The sequence below is a fragment of the Arachis ipaensis genome, chromosome B03 (assembly GCF_000816755.2).
Source record: "Arachis ipaensis cultivar K30076 chromosome B03, Araip1.1, whole genome shotgun sequence".
NCBI classification, from domain to species: domain Eukaryota; kingdom Viridiplantae; phylum Streptophyta; class Magnoliopsida; order Fabales; family Fabaceae; genus Arachis; species Arachis ipaensis.
Window position 1 is genome coordinate 57,487,767 of NC_029787.2, and position 20,051 is coordinate 57,507,817.

Below are 20,051 nucleotides of genomic sequence, written 5' to 3' on the forward strand. Positions count from 1 at the left end.
CTTGAATGCTCTCGTGCTTCTTTAATGCTTGTTTCACCTTACAAGTTTACTTAGAGCATTTCAAGCACATTAGGATGAGTGAAGTGCATGCTTCTCTTGTGACATATCTTTCTGTACTAGTTAGTGTGTGTTCTAAAAGGTGCCTAATTTAGAATTCATACACCTACTTCCTTTAATGTCACACTAATTCACTCACTTCATTCTAGTGATCTACCTCATTCCAACAATTATGCTTCCCTGCTTTTGTATTTTCTCATCTTATGGTGGTATTTTCTGTTTTTCATGATTGATGCACCACAAGCAAAATCGGAAGTAAGACAAAGAACACGCAGCAACCGGTTGATCTACCAGCTGAAGGTAGCAATCCGAAGAGTCGCCGTACCCCCTTGCTCATCTTTGAGTGCACCGAGGACAGTGCAAACTTTTAAGTGTGGGGAGGTCGTCCGACCGTTCGGCGATTTTGGGTGACAAATTTCTAACCCAACACTTTTGCATTTCATTTTTTAGGTTTTTAGGATTTTAGTTGCATTTTCTTATTTTTGCATATATATACATAATAAGCTTAGTCAAAATAATGAAATTCTTCGAGAAATTATCATATGGCATCCCAATTGATTTAAGTGGAAACTTTTCATAGAACTTGCATGAATTCATATTTGTGGAACATGTCTTGAGCTAAGAACACAAGCTTGTGAGTTTTTAGCCTAATGGTGTGGTTACATCTTATAACCACTTATTTTTCTTCTTGTGTGCATTATTCTCTTTATATGATTGTAATCTTTGATTTGTTTGATTTTTTATGTCCATTATTTTGTGTATTCATGCATTTATATGATTGAGGCCATCATTTTATTTAGCTTACTTACCCAAATAGCCTTACCTCTTATCATCCATTGTTAGCCAATTTGAGCCTTACTAGTATGTGTATATCATTCAAGTGTGGGAAAACTTGGGACATTGGGGGAATAAAAGGATAGTTTTGTATTTTTGTTGTAAATATTGGGAATTGGGTACATGCTCATGTGTTAATAAATGTAAAACTATATGCATTGATGCTTTTGTATAGATGTTATTGCAAAAAGAAAAAAATAAGAAAAACAAAAGGAAAAAAAAAAGAAAAGAAAAAAAACGAAAGAAAAAAAAAAGAAATAAAAAGGGGACAAAATGCCCCAAAGCAAAATAAAGCTCAATAAAATCAATGCATATGAGTTGTGATCAAGAAAAGAAAATGCATGAGTATGTGAAAAAGTGAGAAGAATGGGTAGTTAGGTTAGAACTTAATGGTATAGGTTGCTACATAGGTTAGGTGGGAAGTCTAAGCTTATCAAAGATCCAAATCTCAAGTCCACTTGACCAAATATGCATCCTATCTTGACCCTAGCCCCATTACAACCTAAAGAAAAGACCTCATGATACTTGTATGCATGCATGGAATAAATGTTAATTGTTAGAAGAAAAACAAATCTTGGAAAGCATGATTAGGGGAGAATTGTAAGACCCAAAACTTTTGAAAAGTCTTATTATGATCAAGTCTCAAATCATATAGTTATTTATAGCCTTAATTTCAGAGATTACTTTCTTAAGGATAGTTAAAGCAAGTTTTGATTTATTGAATTTGAAATAAATTGAGATTATTATCCAATTTTATAATTATTGAATTATTTTCTATATTTTGATTATAAAGTTGATAGTGGTGAAATAATAAGGATTTCTGTATGGTTTGGATTAAATAATTAATATTTTAAATATTAGTACTGCTACTTTGGAAAATAAATGATTTAATTATATTATTCCTAATTATTTGATTTGGACATTTTATTGAAAATAAGTGGTGCAATTGATGAGCAAATAGTATTTTTATAGATATTATTGTTGGGTTTGAATTGGGTTTCAATTACTATATTATTCCCAATTTTAGGTGAAATTACCATAATGCCCCTAACCCTAATTTTGCCACACCTATCCCCAAAAACATTTCTCCTTCACGCTGCGCAGTTACCAACCCTCCTTCATCCTCCTTCTGCGCAGCACACACCCTTGGTAATGGAAGGAAAGCTTGTCACCGCCGCCACCCACATCCCCTCTCATACCCCCATTCTCAGTTTTCATTAGTCAGCCCACACACTGAACAAACACACACATGGAGGAGAAGAGATCGGGAAGAGAGAGGGAGGGCGTCGCGCCTGTCACGAGTTCGCCGCCACCACCGCGCCGTTGCCAAAAAGAGCAGAATCGACATGGGGTTGGCTCGCGAGTGAGGGTGGTCGCGAGCTTGGAGCCGCCGCGCCATCGTCACCACTGCGTCCACGCTGGTTGTCGCCGCTGTGATGCACTCAAGGGGAGAGGTCACGCTGGAAGGCTGGCCGCTAGGGGCACTGTTGCTGCGAACCAGCCGCCGCCGTGCATCCTCGTTGCCGCCACTGACCGGCCAAGTCGCCTCGCCATGGTCACCGCTGTGGGTTTTGCTGCTGTTGAGGAAGGGACGCTACCTTGTGACATCGCAGCGTGCCTGGTCCCTGTTGCTGCGAGCGCGCCATCACCGGAGCTGGGTGGTTGCTGTCATGGGAACCGTGAAAGAAGGAGGGAGAGGTCGTGCCGTTGTTCTGGCCGCCGGAGCTTCTATGGCTGTCAGAAGCTGCCGTTGCCCAACCAGCTGCAACCGGGGTTGTCTCTTGTCGTGTATGGCTGTCGAAGAAGTTGTTGAGGCCGCCAGAACCACCGCCGGAGCTACTGGTTACTTCTGCCGTCGCCGGAAAAGTACGCCGGTAAGGGTTTTAATTTGCGGTTTCTGTCCTTTTTGGATTTCGGAAAGAGTATTGACACTACGTGGTTGTACAACTGCTATTATCATAAATTTGGGCCGCCGCCATTATTCAGAATTTATTAACGGAGCCGTTGCCGACTCGATTTGGAGTTGCGGCTGTTTCGTTTCGTTAATCTAGTAAGTATCTCTATTTCGAAAGCCTTACGTTAGTACCTTGTTGTGCTTGGTTAATGAATATGAGTTTTGGTAACGTGGGGTCGAGTCCTAGTTATTATGTGTTGCGATTAGAGTTGGTGAGATTGTTGAGAACGCAAGTGGAGCCGAGTTGCTGGCTGCAGTTGGTTTTGGGTTGAGGCGGAGAGGACTCTGCGAGACTTTTGGGCTATGGAATTGCGTTTTGAGGGTTGATAGTTGATATTGGTGTGATTTTGAAACGGTTTCCTTGAGATATGCCAATGAGGCGACTGTTGGATTTAGCTTGATTTTGAATTGATTTTGGATTCTGGACTGTTGAATAGGATTGTGGAATGGTTTAGTTGGGACCTGAACCGGGTGGCAAAGTCCAAGTTTTAGGGAAGATGCTGCCAAAATTTCTATAACATCCGAGTCTTTATTGAAATGTTGTTTGGAAAATGATGAGTTAAAGACTTCTACTATTTTATTTGAATTATCAAGGAAAGGATGATTCATGCTTTTGAAATGAATTACTAAAGAGGAAATTGTGATTTAGTCTTGCTTCTTAAGAAAGGCATTGTATCTCTTTCAGGAGAAAGTTATTTAGATGAAACTTATGTTTTAAAGCTGTTTTAAATGTGACAAGGGCAATGCCTTTGAATTTGACTTGGAGGTTTCAATTAAAGAAGTTTCAATGACTTTGAAAGAATCTGAATGTCTATTGACAAGTTTCATTTTGAAATGTTTTGAGAAAGGTTTTAAGTACTCTTTGAATTCTGAATTTTTGCAAGACTAAACAATTTTGGACAGTTGAAACGCTTTAGAATTTATCATGGGGGTTAAAGCTGGTTTTGCCTAAGTAAAGGAAACGGCTTTGAAAGAAGTAAAGGATTACGTGACTCGGTTTGGCTTAGATCCTATTTTATTACTCAAATCAGGAAACCAAGGTGTTTAATGATTTTAAGTGAATTTGGCAAATGAGTTATGATATACTCCCCTAAAGACTTGAGACTCTGCCGAGAAACTTTTGTTATAAAATCCCCTTGTTGGATGGATAATTTTGAATGTTTCAAAATGAATCTTTAACTTTCCATGGTTATGGAAGTTTTGAAAAGAGGATGCCAAGAGTGGCTTGGTTTTAAAAGGGGAATTTACCTTGAGTAAAAGTGGCTTATGAGTCTGAGATGATTTGAGAAATGAGATCTTTAAAGCCAAGGCTGAAAAGAGTTGAAATTTGATTTCAAAGTGAAATGGCTTGAGAAAAGTGATTTGTGACTTAAATGCCGGTTTTATGAATTTGATGATGTTGAATGGTGGAAGTGCTGTTTTGTTATGGGCCGGAATGGCTGTGTATGATTATGAATATTGGCTGGTTCTGGATTGAACCGTGAGCCGGAATGGCTGTGTATGGTATTGATTTATGGCTGATTGCCGAATGAGTTATGGGCCGTATGGCTGACTATGAATTATGAATTTAAGCCGGATGGCTGAGATGGATGTTGATCCATGGTTGGGACTGAATGAATATATGCTTGAGATACCTGGGTAGTAGCAAGGGTTGTGGTTCGTCCCACTTGCCCCAGGTCAGAGATTGTGACGCCTGGGTAGTAGCGGTAGTAGTGGTGATTCCACTCGCTCCAGGTTGAGCTTTTAAACATCCGCCTGGGTAGTAGCCGCAGTAGTGGTTATTCCACTGGCTCTGGGTTGAGCAGGTAGTAGCAATGGGGTTGTAGCTCAAACCTACTTGCTCCGCGATGGGTGTTTCTATCCATGGTTAGCTACCAGGAAGTGTCGGGTTGGCTATATAACCGACAGATGATATCATCAGCCACTAGGGACAGGCATGCATCATATGCATCTATGTGACATTGTTTGGGTGTGCATATTATATTTGGTTTGCCTATGTGAATAATTGCTAATCGTTCTACTTCCTTACAGTAATTCCCAAAAATCCTCTACTGAGAACCCTTTCGAGGATGATGTTCTCACCCCCCTACATTTTTCCCCTTTTAGGATATGGATGCAGAAGTCACGAAGAGTTTATTTAGTTGTTGAAATGCTCTGTATTGCTTTGGATTATTACTTGTTGTACCCTCGCCTTTCTCTTGATATATTCTGTAAGAGGGATAGGAATTGTATTGGTTAATGCTTGTAATGTTATATATATATATATATATATATATATATATATTTATGGATGTACTCTTCATGAGTTTTTGTAAGTTGTATGGTATCTATGGATGTACTTTGTCGTACAAAAGTATTTTTGGGAGCGGTATTACGGTTTAAAGTTTTAAACAGGCTCATATTTTAGTATTAAATAGTATAAGAGTCGTCGTAATGTCCGAGTTATCAGAGTCGCGCAGCCGGAAGCGTGAGCTTTGGTAGTTAGGGTGTTACATTATGGTATCAGAGCAGTCCTTCCTGTAGAGCCCGAGGAATGGACCGACTATGCTTCAGTTGCATACTCTGAGTGTTTGTCATGCATTAGGTCTTGTCGAGTGACGAGAATTAGAGCTTTATGCACATGACGATCTATTGATTAATGCCGTTAGTCTTGCATTACATAATTCTTGGTATTAAGTTTGGCCGTCTTAATACTAGTGAATCATGCATACGAAGGCACTGATGGGTTATCATAGATGTTATACGAGTTTTGAGTAAAGCGAATCGCGGGTTTTGGGAACGTTAGAAACTATTTCTTGAGGCTATTCAGTTGTGTGTCTTGAATTCTGTTCGAGTCGACCTGTTCTTTCGTATCCTAACTTGAAGTTCTTGTTTGCTAATCCTTTTAAAAAGTAGTTTGATTTTTCAACTCTATTCCTCTATTCATATGCATTCTTGTTTGATCTTAATTGCATATGCTTGTTTGGAATCCTTGTTACATCTATCTTCCTCTGTTTGAGCTCTTCTTGATCCATATGTTCTTTGATATAGCTTTGAACTTGTCTTAATGCATTGTGCCTTTTAACTTCGGGTTCCGAGTCCATTCTTTGAGAAATTGTTGACTCAGTTTTTCTCTTACTTGACAGTGATCACAACCAAATTTTGAGATTTTGTAAATTGTTGTTGATTAGATATATACTTATCTATATATGAAATTTTGAGATTTCTTATACAGTTTAACAATTATTTATTTCTAATACCTCTCCTGTACTTTTACTGGTTTACGGAACTGCATTTACTTTAAATACAATTTGACTTTCTAGTATTTTTACTATAGTTCCAATGCACGTCTTCATTTGATTATGCATTTGGGTATTTTTCAAATTTTGAAAAGAAAGGATTTTTTCACTTTTATCCCAGTTGAGTTTCGTTTGATAAGTTTTACTTAACTTATTTTGAATTGAGTTTGATTTAGCATGCCATGTTGTTTATGCCATTGCTGTTTCTTTTGAAAATGTTGGATTCATAGCTTTCTTCTTATGAACGGACTAAGTTTTTTCTTAAGCTTTTCACCTCTATGAATGTCATACGTGATTCTGTTTTTAACTAATCTTTTTTACATCTTGTGAAATTACCATTGATCTTGGTTTGTCCTCTCTTGTGAATCTCATCCGTATGTGAGTCAGTTTGATTCGTTTCAAATTAGTGCATTGTTTATTCTCTCATTTTCTCTACAAGAGTTTTTAGTTAAAGATTTACCTTTGAGAAATTACTAATGATTGAGTTGTCTTTTCCTATGACTTTTGTATTCTTTTGGATCAATTGAAAGCTTGTTTGATGACTCATGCCTAGTGAATCTTGTTTGGACTACTTTGGTTTAAGATCCTTTCTTGCAAGGCTTGACTCATTTTTAGTACATCTTAAACTTCTTGAATGTTCTTCTGAGATGGTGATTTTAAGAACACTTTTGGGAGTCTTGTTCTGAACTTTTTAAAGAAATTTTGAATTCTCTTTGAAGAAATATTAAACGGAATTTACTTTCTGTTGCTTGATTGAGATTGAAAACCATTGTTCAATTTTGATGAAGTTAATTTAAAAATCGGCATGCGCTATTTTAAATGAGGCCTTGGAGAGCTTCCTTGTTTAGTGGAAATCGGTTCGTTTGTAACGCATCACTTATTTCCTTTACCAAATTGTAAGCAAATTTTTATTTCTGAGTTTCTTTTCTAAAAAGAGTTTAACTTCCTCTTTCGTACTTGCTATAAATGTTATACATGCTTGTTTGAATATAAAATTTTGAGAATTTTGAACAAGCATTTGATTACTTCCGAGTTTTTATGAACTGCTTTTGGTTAAGTTGTGCATCTAAATATCTTTCTAAAATATTTGAGGAAATATTTTAGCTCTTAGCCAAAGTTGTGTTCATTTTGTTTTTGGAAATCTACAAAATCTACTTCAACATGAACTTGTATTGAAGTAAAGCCACGTTTATGCTTTTGTTACTCCCTTGAAGGATGTTTGTTGTTTAACTTCACTTTCAGACTGCGAAGTGATATTTTTACAAATTTTCGATTCTTTTAAGAACAATGTATTCAGAAGTATTTTAATTATGCTCTTGAGTTCTGTGAGCTTTGTCTTGGGTCTGAGATATTCTTTTCTGTAAACCTCATACTTCTTCGACTTAGCTTGAGTTTGTTTCAAACTGATGCGCTAGTTTTCTTCTTATTGATCCAATTGAATTTCCTTGATCTAAGGGTTATTTTTGGAGTTGTTAATCGATTTATTTCTAGAAAACTTCTTTGCTTGAGCACCCTTGTTTATCTGGAATTGGATACATTCTCTCAAAATCTATGAGTACTATCCTTGACATTTGACTCTCCTTTCTAGAATCTTGTATCCTTCTAAGTAGACTCGAGAATTATTTTGATATCACGTGCGACTTGTAGACGTAGTAACACGATGCGTTAGTCCTTTAAGACGTGATATGTGTATACGGAAGTTGAAGCGGTAGGTGTACAACGTTAAGAGTTGTGGGTGTTCTGTTCCTTGCAGACGGGTTTGCGGTTGTTAGGCTTATGATTGGTTATGAGGTTGTAAAATGATTGGTAGAGTTGGGAAATTGAAGTTCTGAAGTGGGAACGAGAATTGTCAGCGAACGTTATGCCGCTGTTTAAATACCAACATGCCTTGCAGCCTTTTACCACACTAATTACCACTTTGTTTTGTGAACGCCTATCTTGATTTGTACCCTATTTTGGCACCTCAAGTTTTTGTAAAGCCTTGAGCTCATGTGACCTTGTGCATTGAGCCTATCTTGTAATGTTTGCCTTGCAATCACACTCCTACCTTTGTATCCTTATGCATACGACAATCCCAGTATTTGAAAACCGGTATTGAGATATTTTTGAGATATTTTTGCTTCTTCCTTAAATGTTTTCAGGGATGAAGTGTATGAAATTTCTTTCCTTTTGTATCAATTTTCGAGGGCGAAAATTTTTATAAGGTGGGTAGGATGTAAGACCCAGAACTTTTGAAAAGTCTTATTATGATCAAGTCTCAAATCATATAGTTATTTATAGCCTTAATTTACTTTCTTAAGGATAATTAAAGCAAGTTTTGATTTATTGAATTTGAAATAAATTGAGATTATTATCCAATTTTATAATTATTGGATTATTTTCTATATTTTGATTATAAAGTTGATAGTGGTGAAATAATAAGGATTTCTGTATGGTTTGGATTAAATAATTAATATTTTAAATATTAGTACTGCTACTTTGGAAAATAAATGATTTAATTCTAATTATTCTAATTATTTGATTTGGACATTTTATTGAAAATAAGTGGTGCAATTGATGAGCAAATAGTATTTTTATAGATATTATTGTTGGGTTTGAATTGGGTTTCAATTACTATATTATTCCCAATTTTAGGTGAAATTACCATAATGCCCCTAACACTAATTTTGTCACACCTATCCCCAAAAACATTTCTCCTTCACGCTGCACAGTTACCAGCCCTCCTTCATCCTCTTTCTGCGCAGCACACACCCTTGGTAATGGAAGGAAAGCTTGTTACCGCCGCTACCCACATCCCCTCTCATACCCCCACTCTCAGTTTTCATTAGTCAGCCCACACACCGAACAAACACACACACGGTGGAGAAGAGATCGGGCAGAGAGAGGGAGGGCGTCGCGCCTGTCACGAGTTCGCCGCCACCACCGCACCGTTGCGCCGTCACCAGAAAGAGCAGAATCGACATGGGGTTGGCTCGCGAGTGAGGGTGGTCGTGAGCTTGGAGCCGCCGCGCCATCGTCACCACTGCGTCCACGCTGGTTGTCGCCACTGTGATGCACTCAAGGGGAGAGGTCACGCTGGAAGGCTGGCCGCCAGGGGCGCTGTTGCTGCGAACCAGCCACCGCTGTGCATCCTCGTTGCCGCCACTGACCGGCCAAGTCGCCTCGCCATGGTCACCGCCGTGGGTTTTGCTGCTGGTGAGGAAGGGACGCTGCCTTGTGACATCGCGGCATGCCTGGGCCCTATTGCTGCGAGCGCGCCATCACCGGAGCTGGGTGGTTGCTGTCATGGGAACCGTGAAAGAAGGAGGGAGAGGCCGTGCCATTGTTCTGGCCGCCGGAGCTTCTATGGCCGTCAGAAGTTGCCGCTGCCCAACCAGCTGCAACCGGGGTTGTCTCTTGTCGTGTATGGTTGCCGAAGAAGTTGTTGAGGCTACCAGAACCACCGCCGGATCTACTGGTTATTCTGCCGTCGCCAGAAAAGTATGCCGGTAAGGGTTTTAATTTGCGGTTTCTGTCCTTTTTGGATTTCGGAAAGAGTATTGACACTGCGTGGTTGTACAACTGCTATTATCAGAAATTCGGGCCGCCTCCATTATTCAGAATTTATTAACGAGCCGTTGCCGAGTCGATTTGGAGTTGCGGCTGTTTTGTTTCGTTAATCTAGTAAGTATCTCTATTTCGAAAGCCTTACGTTAGTACCTTGTTGTGCTTAGTTAATGAATATGAGTTTTGGTAACGTGGGGTCGAGTCCTAATTATTATGTGTTACGATTAGAGTTGGTGAGATTGTTGAGAACGCAAGTGGAGCCGAGTTGCTGGCTGCAGTTGGTTTTGGGTTGAGGCGGAGAGGACTCTGCGAGACTTTTGGGCTATGGAATTGCGTTTTGAGGTAGGGGCGTTTTCCAAAAACTATATTTTATATATTGGAATTATTACATAGGGATACTGATGTGAGTGAATGTGTATTTGGTGATTGTATCGGCCTTATGTATGCCTTGATTTGCCTTGGTTAGTTATGAACGTCTGTTAGTTGAATTGTTGTGTGGTTTTGTGAAACAAAATACTTTTCAAGTTGATTCTTTTGAAGCTTTGAGATCGAGTTTAACCCGTTGAGAATTGATTTGAGTTAATTTTATTGAGAATGTGAAAAATAGAATCCACTCTTGAATTCAGTCTGGCTTGCTTTAAATGATCTGGTTTGATAAATGATTGTTGCTGAACCATTTCTTTAAAGCTTTAGAAATGAGTTAATTCGGATGATATTGGTGTGATTTTGAAACGGTTTCCTTGAGATATGCCAATGAGGCGACTGTTGGATTTAGCTTGATTTTGAATTGATTTTGGATTCTGGACTGTTGAAAAGGATTGTGGAACGGTTTAGTTGGGACCCGAACCGGGTGGCAAAGTCCAAGTTTTAGGGGAGATGCTGCCGAAATTTCTATAACATCCGACTCTTTATTGAAATGTTTGAAAAAATGATGAGTTAAAGACTTCTACTATTTTATTTGAATTATCAAGGAAAGGATGATTCATGCTTTTAAAATGAATTACTAAAGAGGAAATTGTGATTTAGTCTTGCTTCTTAAGAAAGGCATTGTATCTCTTTCAGGAGAAAGTTATTTAGATGAAACTTATGTTTTAAAGCTGTTTTAAATGTGACAAGGGCAATGCCTTTGAATTTGACTTAGGGGTTTCAATTAAAGAAGTTTCAATGACTTTGAAAGAATCTGAATGTCTATTGACAAGTTTCATTTTGAAATGTTTTGAGAAAGGTTTTAAGTACTCTTTGAATTCAGAATTTTTGCAAGACTAAAATAATTTTAGACAGTTGAAACGCTTTAGAATTTATCATGGGGGTTAAAGCTGGTTTTGCCTAAGTAAAGAAAACGGCTTTGAAAGAAGTAAAGGATTATGTGACTCGGTTTGGCTTAGATCCTATTTTATTACTCAAATCAGGAAACCAAGGTGTTTAATGATTTTAAGTGAATTTGGCAAATGAGTTATGATATACTCCCCTAAAGACTTGAGTCTCTGCCAAGAAACTTTTGTTATAAAATCCCCTTGTTGGATGGATAATTTTGAATGTTTCAAAATGAATCTTTAACTTTCCATGGTTATGAAAGTTTTGAAAAGAGGATGCCGAGAGTGGCATGGTTTTAAAAGGGGAATTTACCTTGAGTAAAAGTGGCTTATGAGTCTGAGATGATTTGAGAAATGAGATCTTTAAAGCCAAGGCTGAAAAGAGTTAAAATTTGATTTCAAAGTGAAATGGCTTGAGAAAAGTGATTTGTGACTTAAATGCCGGTTTTATGAATTTAATGATGTTGAATGGTGGAAGTGCTATTTTGTTATGGGCCGGAATGGCTGTGTATGATTATGAATATTGGTTGGTTCTGGATTGAACCGTGAGCCAGAATGGCTGTGTATGGTATTGATTTATGGCTGATTGCCGAATGAGTTATGGGCCGTATGGCTGACTATGAATTATGAATTTAAGCCGGATGGCTGAGATGGATGTTGATCTATGGCTGGGACTGAATGAATATATGCTTGAGATACCTGGGTAGTAGCAAGAGTTGTGGTTCGTCCCACTTGCTCCAGGTCAGAGATTGTGACGCCTGAGTAGTAGCGGTAGTAGTGGTGATTTCACTTGCTCCAGGTTGAGCTTTTAAACACCCGCCTGGGTAGTAGCCGCAGTAGTGGTTATTCCACTGGCTCTGGGTTGAGTGGGTAGTAGCAATGGGGTTGTAGCTCAAACCTACTTGCTCCGCGATGGGTGTTTCTCTCCATGGTTAGCTACCAGGACGTGTCGGGTTGGCTATATAACCGACAGATGATATCATCAGCCACTAGGGACAGGCATGCATCATATGAATCTATGTGACATTGTTTGGGTGTGCATATTATATTTGGTTTGCCTACTGGATGTACTCTTCATGAGTTTTTGTAAGTTGTATGGTATCTATGGATGTACTTTGTCGTACGAAAGTATTTTTGGGAGCGGTATTACGGTTTAAAGTTTTAAACAGGCTCATATTTTAGTATTAAATAGTATAAGAGTCGTCGTAATGTCCGAGCTATCAGAGTCGCGCAGCCGGAAGCGTGAGCTTTGGTAGTTAGGGTGTTACAAGAATTGAGTGAATCGACCCTAAACACTTGAGCGAATAGAGTGCAAACACATCTGGTGAGGGTTCGATTGCTCAATTACATGTTTTCACCTACAATAATCTCTTCATGCAAGTTTATAAAAATATTTAAGCGCTCACTTCAATTATGGTTTTGCTTGGTTGTTAATACCTTTAGCCCTTGTGCATATATGCTTCTTGGGATTGACTTATTTTGACCAAGCAATTGCCTTCATTTAGATAGTTGCATATAGTTTAGTTCCATTGAATAAATGTCATACCCTTTACTTCATTCTTGGTTTAAGCATGAGGACATGCTTGGTTTAAGTGTGGGGAGGTTGATAAACTCCATTTTTAGGGTTTATCTTGTATTGATTTTAGGGGATTTTATTACCTTTTACCCACATTTATTCAATGAAATAGCATGGTTTTGTGATTCTCCCTCATTTAGTGCTTAAATGTGAAAACATGCTTTTAGATCTTTAATTTGATGACTCTAATCTTCTTTTGATTCCATTAGATGCCTTGATGTGTTTGATAGTGATTTCAGATTGAAAAGGCTAGGAATGGATCAAAGGAGTGAAGATGAAAGCATGCAAAATGGAAAACACATGAAAAAGCCAAAGATTTGGATATCTTCATCCACGCGCATGCGCACTGTACTCCCACCGTGGATTGCGAAAACTCAAGGGACGCGCATGCGCACTGTATGCATACGCGTCGATGGCCGCACGTGATTTTTAAATAGAAAACGTGCTCAGCAATTTCTGAGAAGCTGTGGGGCCCAGTTGCAACCAACTTTGGCGCCAGAAGTGCTTTAAAAGACCAAGGATTGAAGGAAATTGACAACTTTTCATTCTTTTTCTCATTCACACATATTAGGATTAGGATTAGTTAGTTTTAGAGAGAGAAGCTCTCACTTCTCTCTAGAATTAGGAGTAGGTTTAGGTCAATAATCTTAGATCTAGGGTTTAATTCATGCTTTCATCTACTTCTCCTTCTCAATTATTTGTTGTTGCAATCATCACTCTTCTATTCTTTTGTTGTAATTTCTTTTACTTTGTTTCTATGCTTTATTGTAGATCTACTCTTGCTCCTTCCATTTTTTTTCAATTCAATTAGAGGTAATTCATAATAATTGTGCTTCTTTTTATTGTTGTTGATAATTCCTTGTAATAATTGTTGTTAGATTCTATTTTGTTGTCAATTTCCTATGCTTTTCTTTGTGCCTTCCAAGTGTTTGATGAAATGCTTGGTTGGATTTTAGTATAGATTTTATTCCTCTTGGCCTAGGTAGAGTAATTAGTGACGCTTGAGTTATCTAATTCCTTTGTTGATTGATAATTAGAAGTTGCTAATTGATTTGGATGCCACTAAAGCTAGTCTTTCCCTTGGGAGTTGGCTAGGACTTGTGGAATCAAGTTAATTCATCCACTTGACTTTCCTCCATGGTTAGAGGTTAATTAAGTGGTAGCAATAGACAATTCTCATCACAATTAAGGAGGATAACTCGGATAGGACTTTTAATTCTCATAACCTTGCCAAGAGCTTTCATAGTTGTTAGTTTATTTTCATTGCCATTTGCATTTCATGTCTAAAATCTCAAAAACCCCAAACATACCTCATAACCAATAACAAGACACTTTATCACAATTCCTAGGGAGAATGACCCGAGGTTCCAATACTTCGGTTTATAAATTTAGGGGTTTGTTTTAGTGATAAACAAATTTTTGTATGAAAGGATTAGTGTTGGTTTAGAAACTATATTGCAACAAGGATTCATTTGAGAATTCTAAACCGTCAAAAATCCATTCATCAGGCATGCCATGCAGCATTTTTCTTCTGACGCCATTAGCAGCCCAAACTAAACGTCCAATATAGATATTTGCATATCATTTTGAAGTTCTGGATGTTAGCTTTCTACATTTAGACCTCTCTAGCTCAAGTTATGATCACTTAAATATGAAGAGGTCAGGATTGACAACATCGTAAATTTTGCTCCCAAGGCTTGGCTTTCTTCTCTAAGGCGTGACACTTCTCCATCAAGCGTGGCACGCCCTTCTTTGATCTTCTCATGGGCGTAGCACACCCCTCCACTGCGTGGCACGCCATGCCTCATTTTCTTCCTGGGCGTTGCGTGCCCTTCACCAAGCGTGGCACGCTAGCTTTATTTGGCATCCAAGGGCATGCTCTCCTCCAAGGCGTGGCATGCCTTGTCCCACATTGCACGCCTCCTCCAAGTTGTATTAGGGCATGGCACCCTTGCCTCATGCGTGGTACACCTTCCTTGATTTTTTGCATGTGTGTGTACGCACAAGCGCGTGCATACGCACCACTCAGAATGAAAATAAAGACTTGTTTGTACACACAAGGAGGTGCGTACGCACACCACAAGAATTGCATTTGATCTGTGCGCAAGCATTCTGTGCGCACGCTTTCTGTTTTGCTTGCTCTCTGGTCATCCTCTTCTTTGCTACTTGATTTTCACCTCTTTATACCTGAATTTCCCTGAAAACACATAGCATATACCTTAGTAGTAAGAGATACTTAAAAATAATGAGATTTGTTCTTGTTGAGATTGGCCGATGTATAACTCATCCGCCGGTAAATACTTGTAAGCTCTCCATCAAGATGAGGTATATGTCGGTAATGAGAGAACAAGGGAGTAGGTACCTGCAAAAGACACTCCGACACTCAAGTCAATAAGTGTTTAAGAGGCATATAATAATTCTATGAATATAGAATTTTAGACGTGAAATAGAACTTATCGGGTGTGCGTCCTTATAATAATTCTATGAATATAAAATGTAAGACATGAAATAGAATTTATCATGTGTTTTGTTTATTTTCTATGAATATAGAATGTAAGACATGAAATATAACTTATCATGCATTGTTGTTGAGATATAGAAATTGGTGCCCTTTATAAGCATAAATTTGATGAATGATATTCATGTTATGACCGTTTGGTCATTAAGATGGAAATCATGGTCATTAAGTTGGTAATGAAGGTGTCAATTACAAGCAAAGAATGAATGATAGTTAACGCCGAGTTATAACTCATAATGCACAATAAAGACCGAGTTATAAGGTGACGGATCATAGCCCCCAAGCTTTGTTTGCCGATCATATGATCCAGGCTAAGCTTAGAAAATGAAATGAGTTATAACTCGGTTAAAAGATAAGTGAATAATGATATGGTGAGCCCCCAAGCTTATTTGGGTTATTATGTCGGCACTTATTCAAAAAATAATTGAGTGATAAGAGTCTTTCAATCAAGATAGTTGTGTGGGGGATACTTTCCGCTTAAGAACAATTTTAGCATTTGATTGTATGTGAACTGAAAAGTTCAGAAATAGATATCCATTGACGAAATCAATTGTATGATCCAAAGATATAATGGTTAATTGTCTTGGAAATTTTTCCGGCCCACAACAACTTATTGATGAATTTCTTGCTCAAAGCAATTAGTTATTGAATATTTACAATTTATAGTGAAGGTATGACATGAATAAGATAAATTGAGAAAATGAATATGTACAAAGTCGCAGTATATATTGAATAATATATATTGTAAAAGTAAAATAGTTCAAAGTAAAAAAATATACCTTGAAAGTTGATAATTGTAGAGAAGAAGACAACATATATGAATGTCATACATGTCAAATGTGAATTATTTAATTTTATTTGTTAATATTTGAACTGTATTTCGTTGAATCTGCATTAACTTGTTAATAAAGTAATAAAATAATTAATCATTTAATGATATAATAAATTTTTTTTAACTATGAAGTATATTCCTTGTGCAAAAATAACAAATTTGCATGTTTGTAACTATTTTTTGCTTAACTTTCTGCATTAAACAAATAGTAACATAAAATTTAAGAGCATAAAGTATAGAACATATATTGAGTTTTGAATATAACTAATAAATTAGTAAATATTAGTTACACAAAATATAAATGTAAAAGTATGTTGAATAAAATATATAATTTTATTTGTGTAAATAGAGAACTTTGAAAAAGTAAGCAAAATTGATAAGCGAGTTTGTGCTCGGACTGATTGAAAACCGAGTTTGTTCTCGGATTGATTGAAAGCCAAGTTTGTTCTCGGATTAGTTTATTGATCGATTATGAGATGTGAAATATTATGCTACGTAAAAGTGAAGTAATTCGAATGTATAAAGTACATACTTTATAAAAAGTTACGATAGATTAAAATTTAATAAGAGGCATTAAATAAAATCTTAAACAAGATTGTTGAGATTGGTTAAAAAATTTGAATGTAAATCAAGTTTTATGAATTTGAGGGGAGTAAGAATTATTTTACTCGTCCGCCGGTGAATACTTGTAAGCTCTCCGACAAGATGAGGTATACGTCGACAATGAGAGAATAAGGAGATAGGTACCTGCAAAAGATACTCCGACACTCAAGTTAGTAAGTGTTTAAGAGGCATATAATAATTCTATGAATATAGAATGTTAGACGTGAAATATAACTTATCACGTGTGTGTCCTTATAATAATTCTATGAATATAGAATGTAAGACATGAAATAGAATTTATCATGTGTTTTGTTTATAATAAATCTATGCATATAGAATGTAAGATATGAAATATAACTTATCATGTATTGTCTGTTGAGATATAAAAATTGGTGCCTATTTGATGAATGATATTTATGTTATAACCATTTGGTCATTAAGATGGAAATGATGGTATTAAGTCAGTAATGAAGGTATCGGTTACAAGCAAAGAATGAATAATAGTTAACGCTGAATTATAATTTACAATGCAAAATAAAGACCAAATTATAAGGTAACGGATCAAGATTAAAAGAAGAAACTATGATTAAACCTAAGAAAAAAAAAATAATGCAAAAAAAACTATTAAAGATGCGGACGCATAGTGTATTCATGTAGCAGCTACTATTAGAACATTATTAGTGAAATTAGTTAGTGAAAAAGTAGTCATCATTTTATAATAACAAAAGGAGAGGTTTGCTCAGCTCCTGTTCTCCTCATATTCTTCTTCTTCTGGCAATTCTTCTGTCGATTCTGGTTTGTTCTTCTTTAGTAACAAAGAACACCAGTTTCTACAGGTATATTCACGCTTGCAAGCAAGACAAAATCCAAAAGCGCCAATGATTATTTGCTTAAGCTGTAAATCTTTTCATTATTATTATGGTCTTTGTTTTTATTTTTCTTCGATGAGACGGAAACGAACATAGACAGGGAAATACACATGACTTCCTCTGATCTGCTTTGTATGGCTAATTACATTGTTCAATTGGCAGTTTGGCACCATTAATCAAGACTGACCCTCTATTAAAAATTATGAAACATCAGCGAAGGCGCCTCCAAATTTTATTTGACAGCCCCATCAATGGCCGCCCCTGTTACTGACTAAACAATTTGTTTGAGTTATGGCAACTTATTCACATTCACGTGGCCTTGCTTTCCCGGTTTTTTGTTTTGTTATTATATGCATTGTTAGTTTTTACTATATATATTTAAGGTGCGGCAGGTAAGTAGCGATTCAGCATTCAAAGGAGGGTCATTGGGATTATTTATAGGCATTAAGGGTTTGTTTGGGTGAGTTTTTAAGAAAAGATCTTTTTTCGATTTATCTTTTTTTAAAAATTTTTATAGAGAAGTAAAAGTAATTTTATGTTTGGATATCTCATGTAAAAAGATCTTTTTATCAATCAATTATATTTGGGTATAACAATATAAAAGTACTTTTTTGTTTATTTATTACATGAAAAACATCCTTTTTTTAAGGAAAAAAGATCTTTTAAAAAAATATGTAAATTACAGCTTCTCAAAAATTTTTTTTTTTATTTTACTAGTGTTTTTACTTTTACTACTAGAAATTTGCCAAACACGTTAAAAAATAAAAAAGATCTTTTCTCATTAAAAAAAATCTTTTTTTTAACAAAATAATAGCGTCCAAACATGCACTTAACCAAATTCATTGTACATATCAAATCATTGATAGCTATTTGATAGTTATAAATCCTAAAAATTGCTGCCTCCTAACATTCTTCTAAAAAATATATAATGAAAAATTACACTTTAGGATATATTACTTAAACAAATTGAGAGAATTAACAGGTCATGCCCAAATTGATTATTTGCTTTTAACAGCTTCCTTTTTCTTGAGCCCTGGGCACCTCTAAGCGGTTAACCACCATAAACACGGCTGAGCGTTTCTTATCATGTTTGCTTCATTTTGTTTTATTTTATTTTATTGGTGACTTGCTCCATTTTAATTTGTTTTACTCACAATACATAATATGACCATTTCAATCTAGTAGAGGGAACCTCTTCCTTGGGAAAAGTCAAATTATATTATAAATAAACTGTTTTTAACCGATCACTTAATCTTTATTCACTTTCTATACATAAAAAGTCTGACTAATTAAATTTGAGAAATTATAATTCTTGTTTTTATCTTTAAACAAAGCTATTTTATAAACATTAAAAAAAACACTAAACAATCAGGTTACGTGTCTTTATATATACAAAAAATCAAGCATTAATATATTTCATTATAATAGACCGACAATTTTTGAATGTACAAATAATACAACTTATCAGCCTTATATCTTTTCGACGATGTCAAAATTTTCCACGTAAGTTTTTATTCTTGGTTGCAAATCTCAACTATGTACAATATAGCAGATTAGTTAAATAATAAATTTATTCGTCTATTTAAAGTTTTAAACAATTATCAGAAATTCGTATCGCATAGTTAATTTATTAATTAATAATATATTTTTAAATAGAATTTTATAGCGAATTAATTCTGAGAGATATTAAAAAAAATTATTAATAAAATAAAAAAAAGGGGTTTCTCAGCTACCGTCCGAATCCCGTTAAAAAGGCGGGAAACAGGTAAAATAAATAGGAAACAACAGGTTTCCGAAACCAAACTTGGTCGGCACCCACCAACTTTATGCATACGCTCCATAGGGATTAGGGAGGGAGAAGATAGTTCACCTCCTTCTATAAATTACAACACCCACCACAAACTTTATTCACACTCGATGTTAGAGATGTGATAGATATAGTCATTAATGTTGTTTCTTTTTATTTGTTTAAATTTTTAAAATAAATAATTTTACTATTAATATAATCTTTTTTTATTAATTTAAATTTTTGAGATAAATAGTTCCATCACAATTACGAACCTTACTTATTTACGCTTCATAGCTCGTACTTATAGCCATTCTGCCATATCCTCATCTCTATTTATGCCCTTATGCTAAAGTCTTCAACTCCTTACCAGTACCTTTTAAAATCTCAATACCCTCCTCAACCTTTGTAATATACGCGTTGTACTACCATTTGTGAGCACCAAAAATATTTAATTACCTACACTTAATGTGAGTTTTAATTCGTCATGTTATAACTCGATTTTTATTGTGTATTATAAGTTATAATTTAGCGTTAATTATCATTCATTTTTTACTTATAATTAACACCTTTATTACCGACTTAATGACCATCATTTTTATCTTAATAACCAAACGATCATAACATGAATATCATTCATCAATTTTATGCCTATAAAAGACACTTATTTCTATATTTTGAGATAGATAAACAAATAATACATAATAAGTTCTATTTTCATGTCTTACATTCTATATTTATAGAATTATTATAAACAAACAATACATGATAAGTTCTATTTTCATTTCTTATATTCTATATTCATAGAATTATTATAAACAAAACACATGATAAATTCTATTTCATGTCTTACATTCTATATTCATAGAATTATTATAAGGATAC

General features: G+C 35.8%; 1 protein-coding gene across 1 annotated transcript; it reads left to right on the forward strand.

The window, feature by feature from the left end:
• Positions 2,181 to 16,510, forward strand: LOC110270176. The gene is made up of 3 exons (XM_021118939.1): positions 2,181 to 2,765; positions 4,952 to 4,988; positions 16,503 to 16,510. The coding sequence occupies exons 1-3, from the start codon at positions 2,328 to 2,330 to the stop codon at positions 16,508 to 16,510; spliced, it is 483 nt and encodes a 160-aa protein (XP_020974598.1). The 5' UTR covers positions 2,181 to 2,327.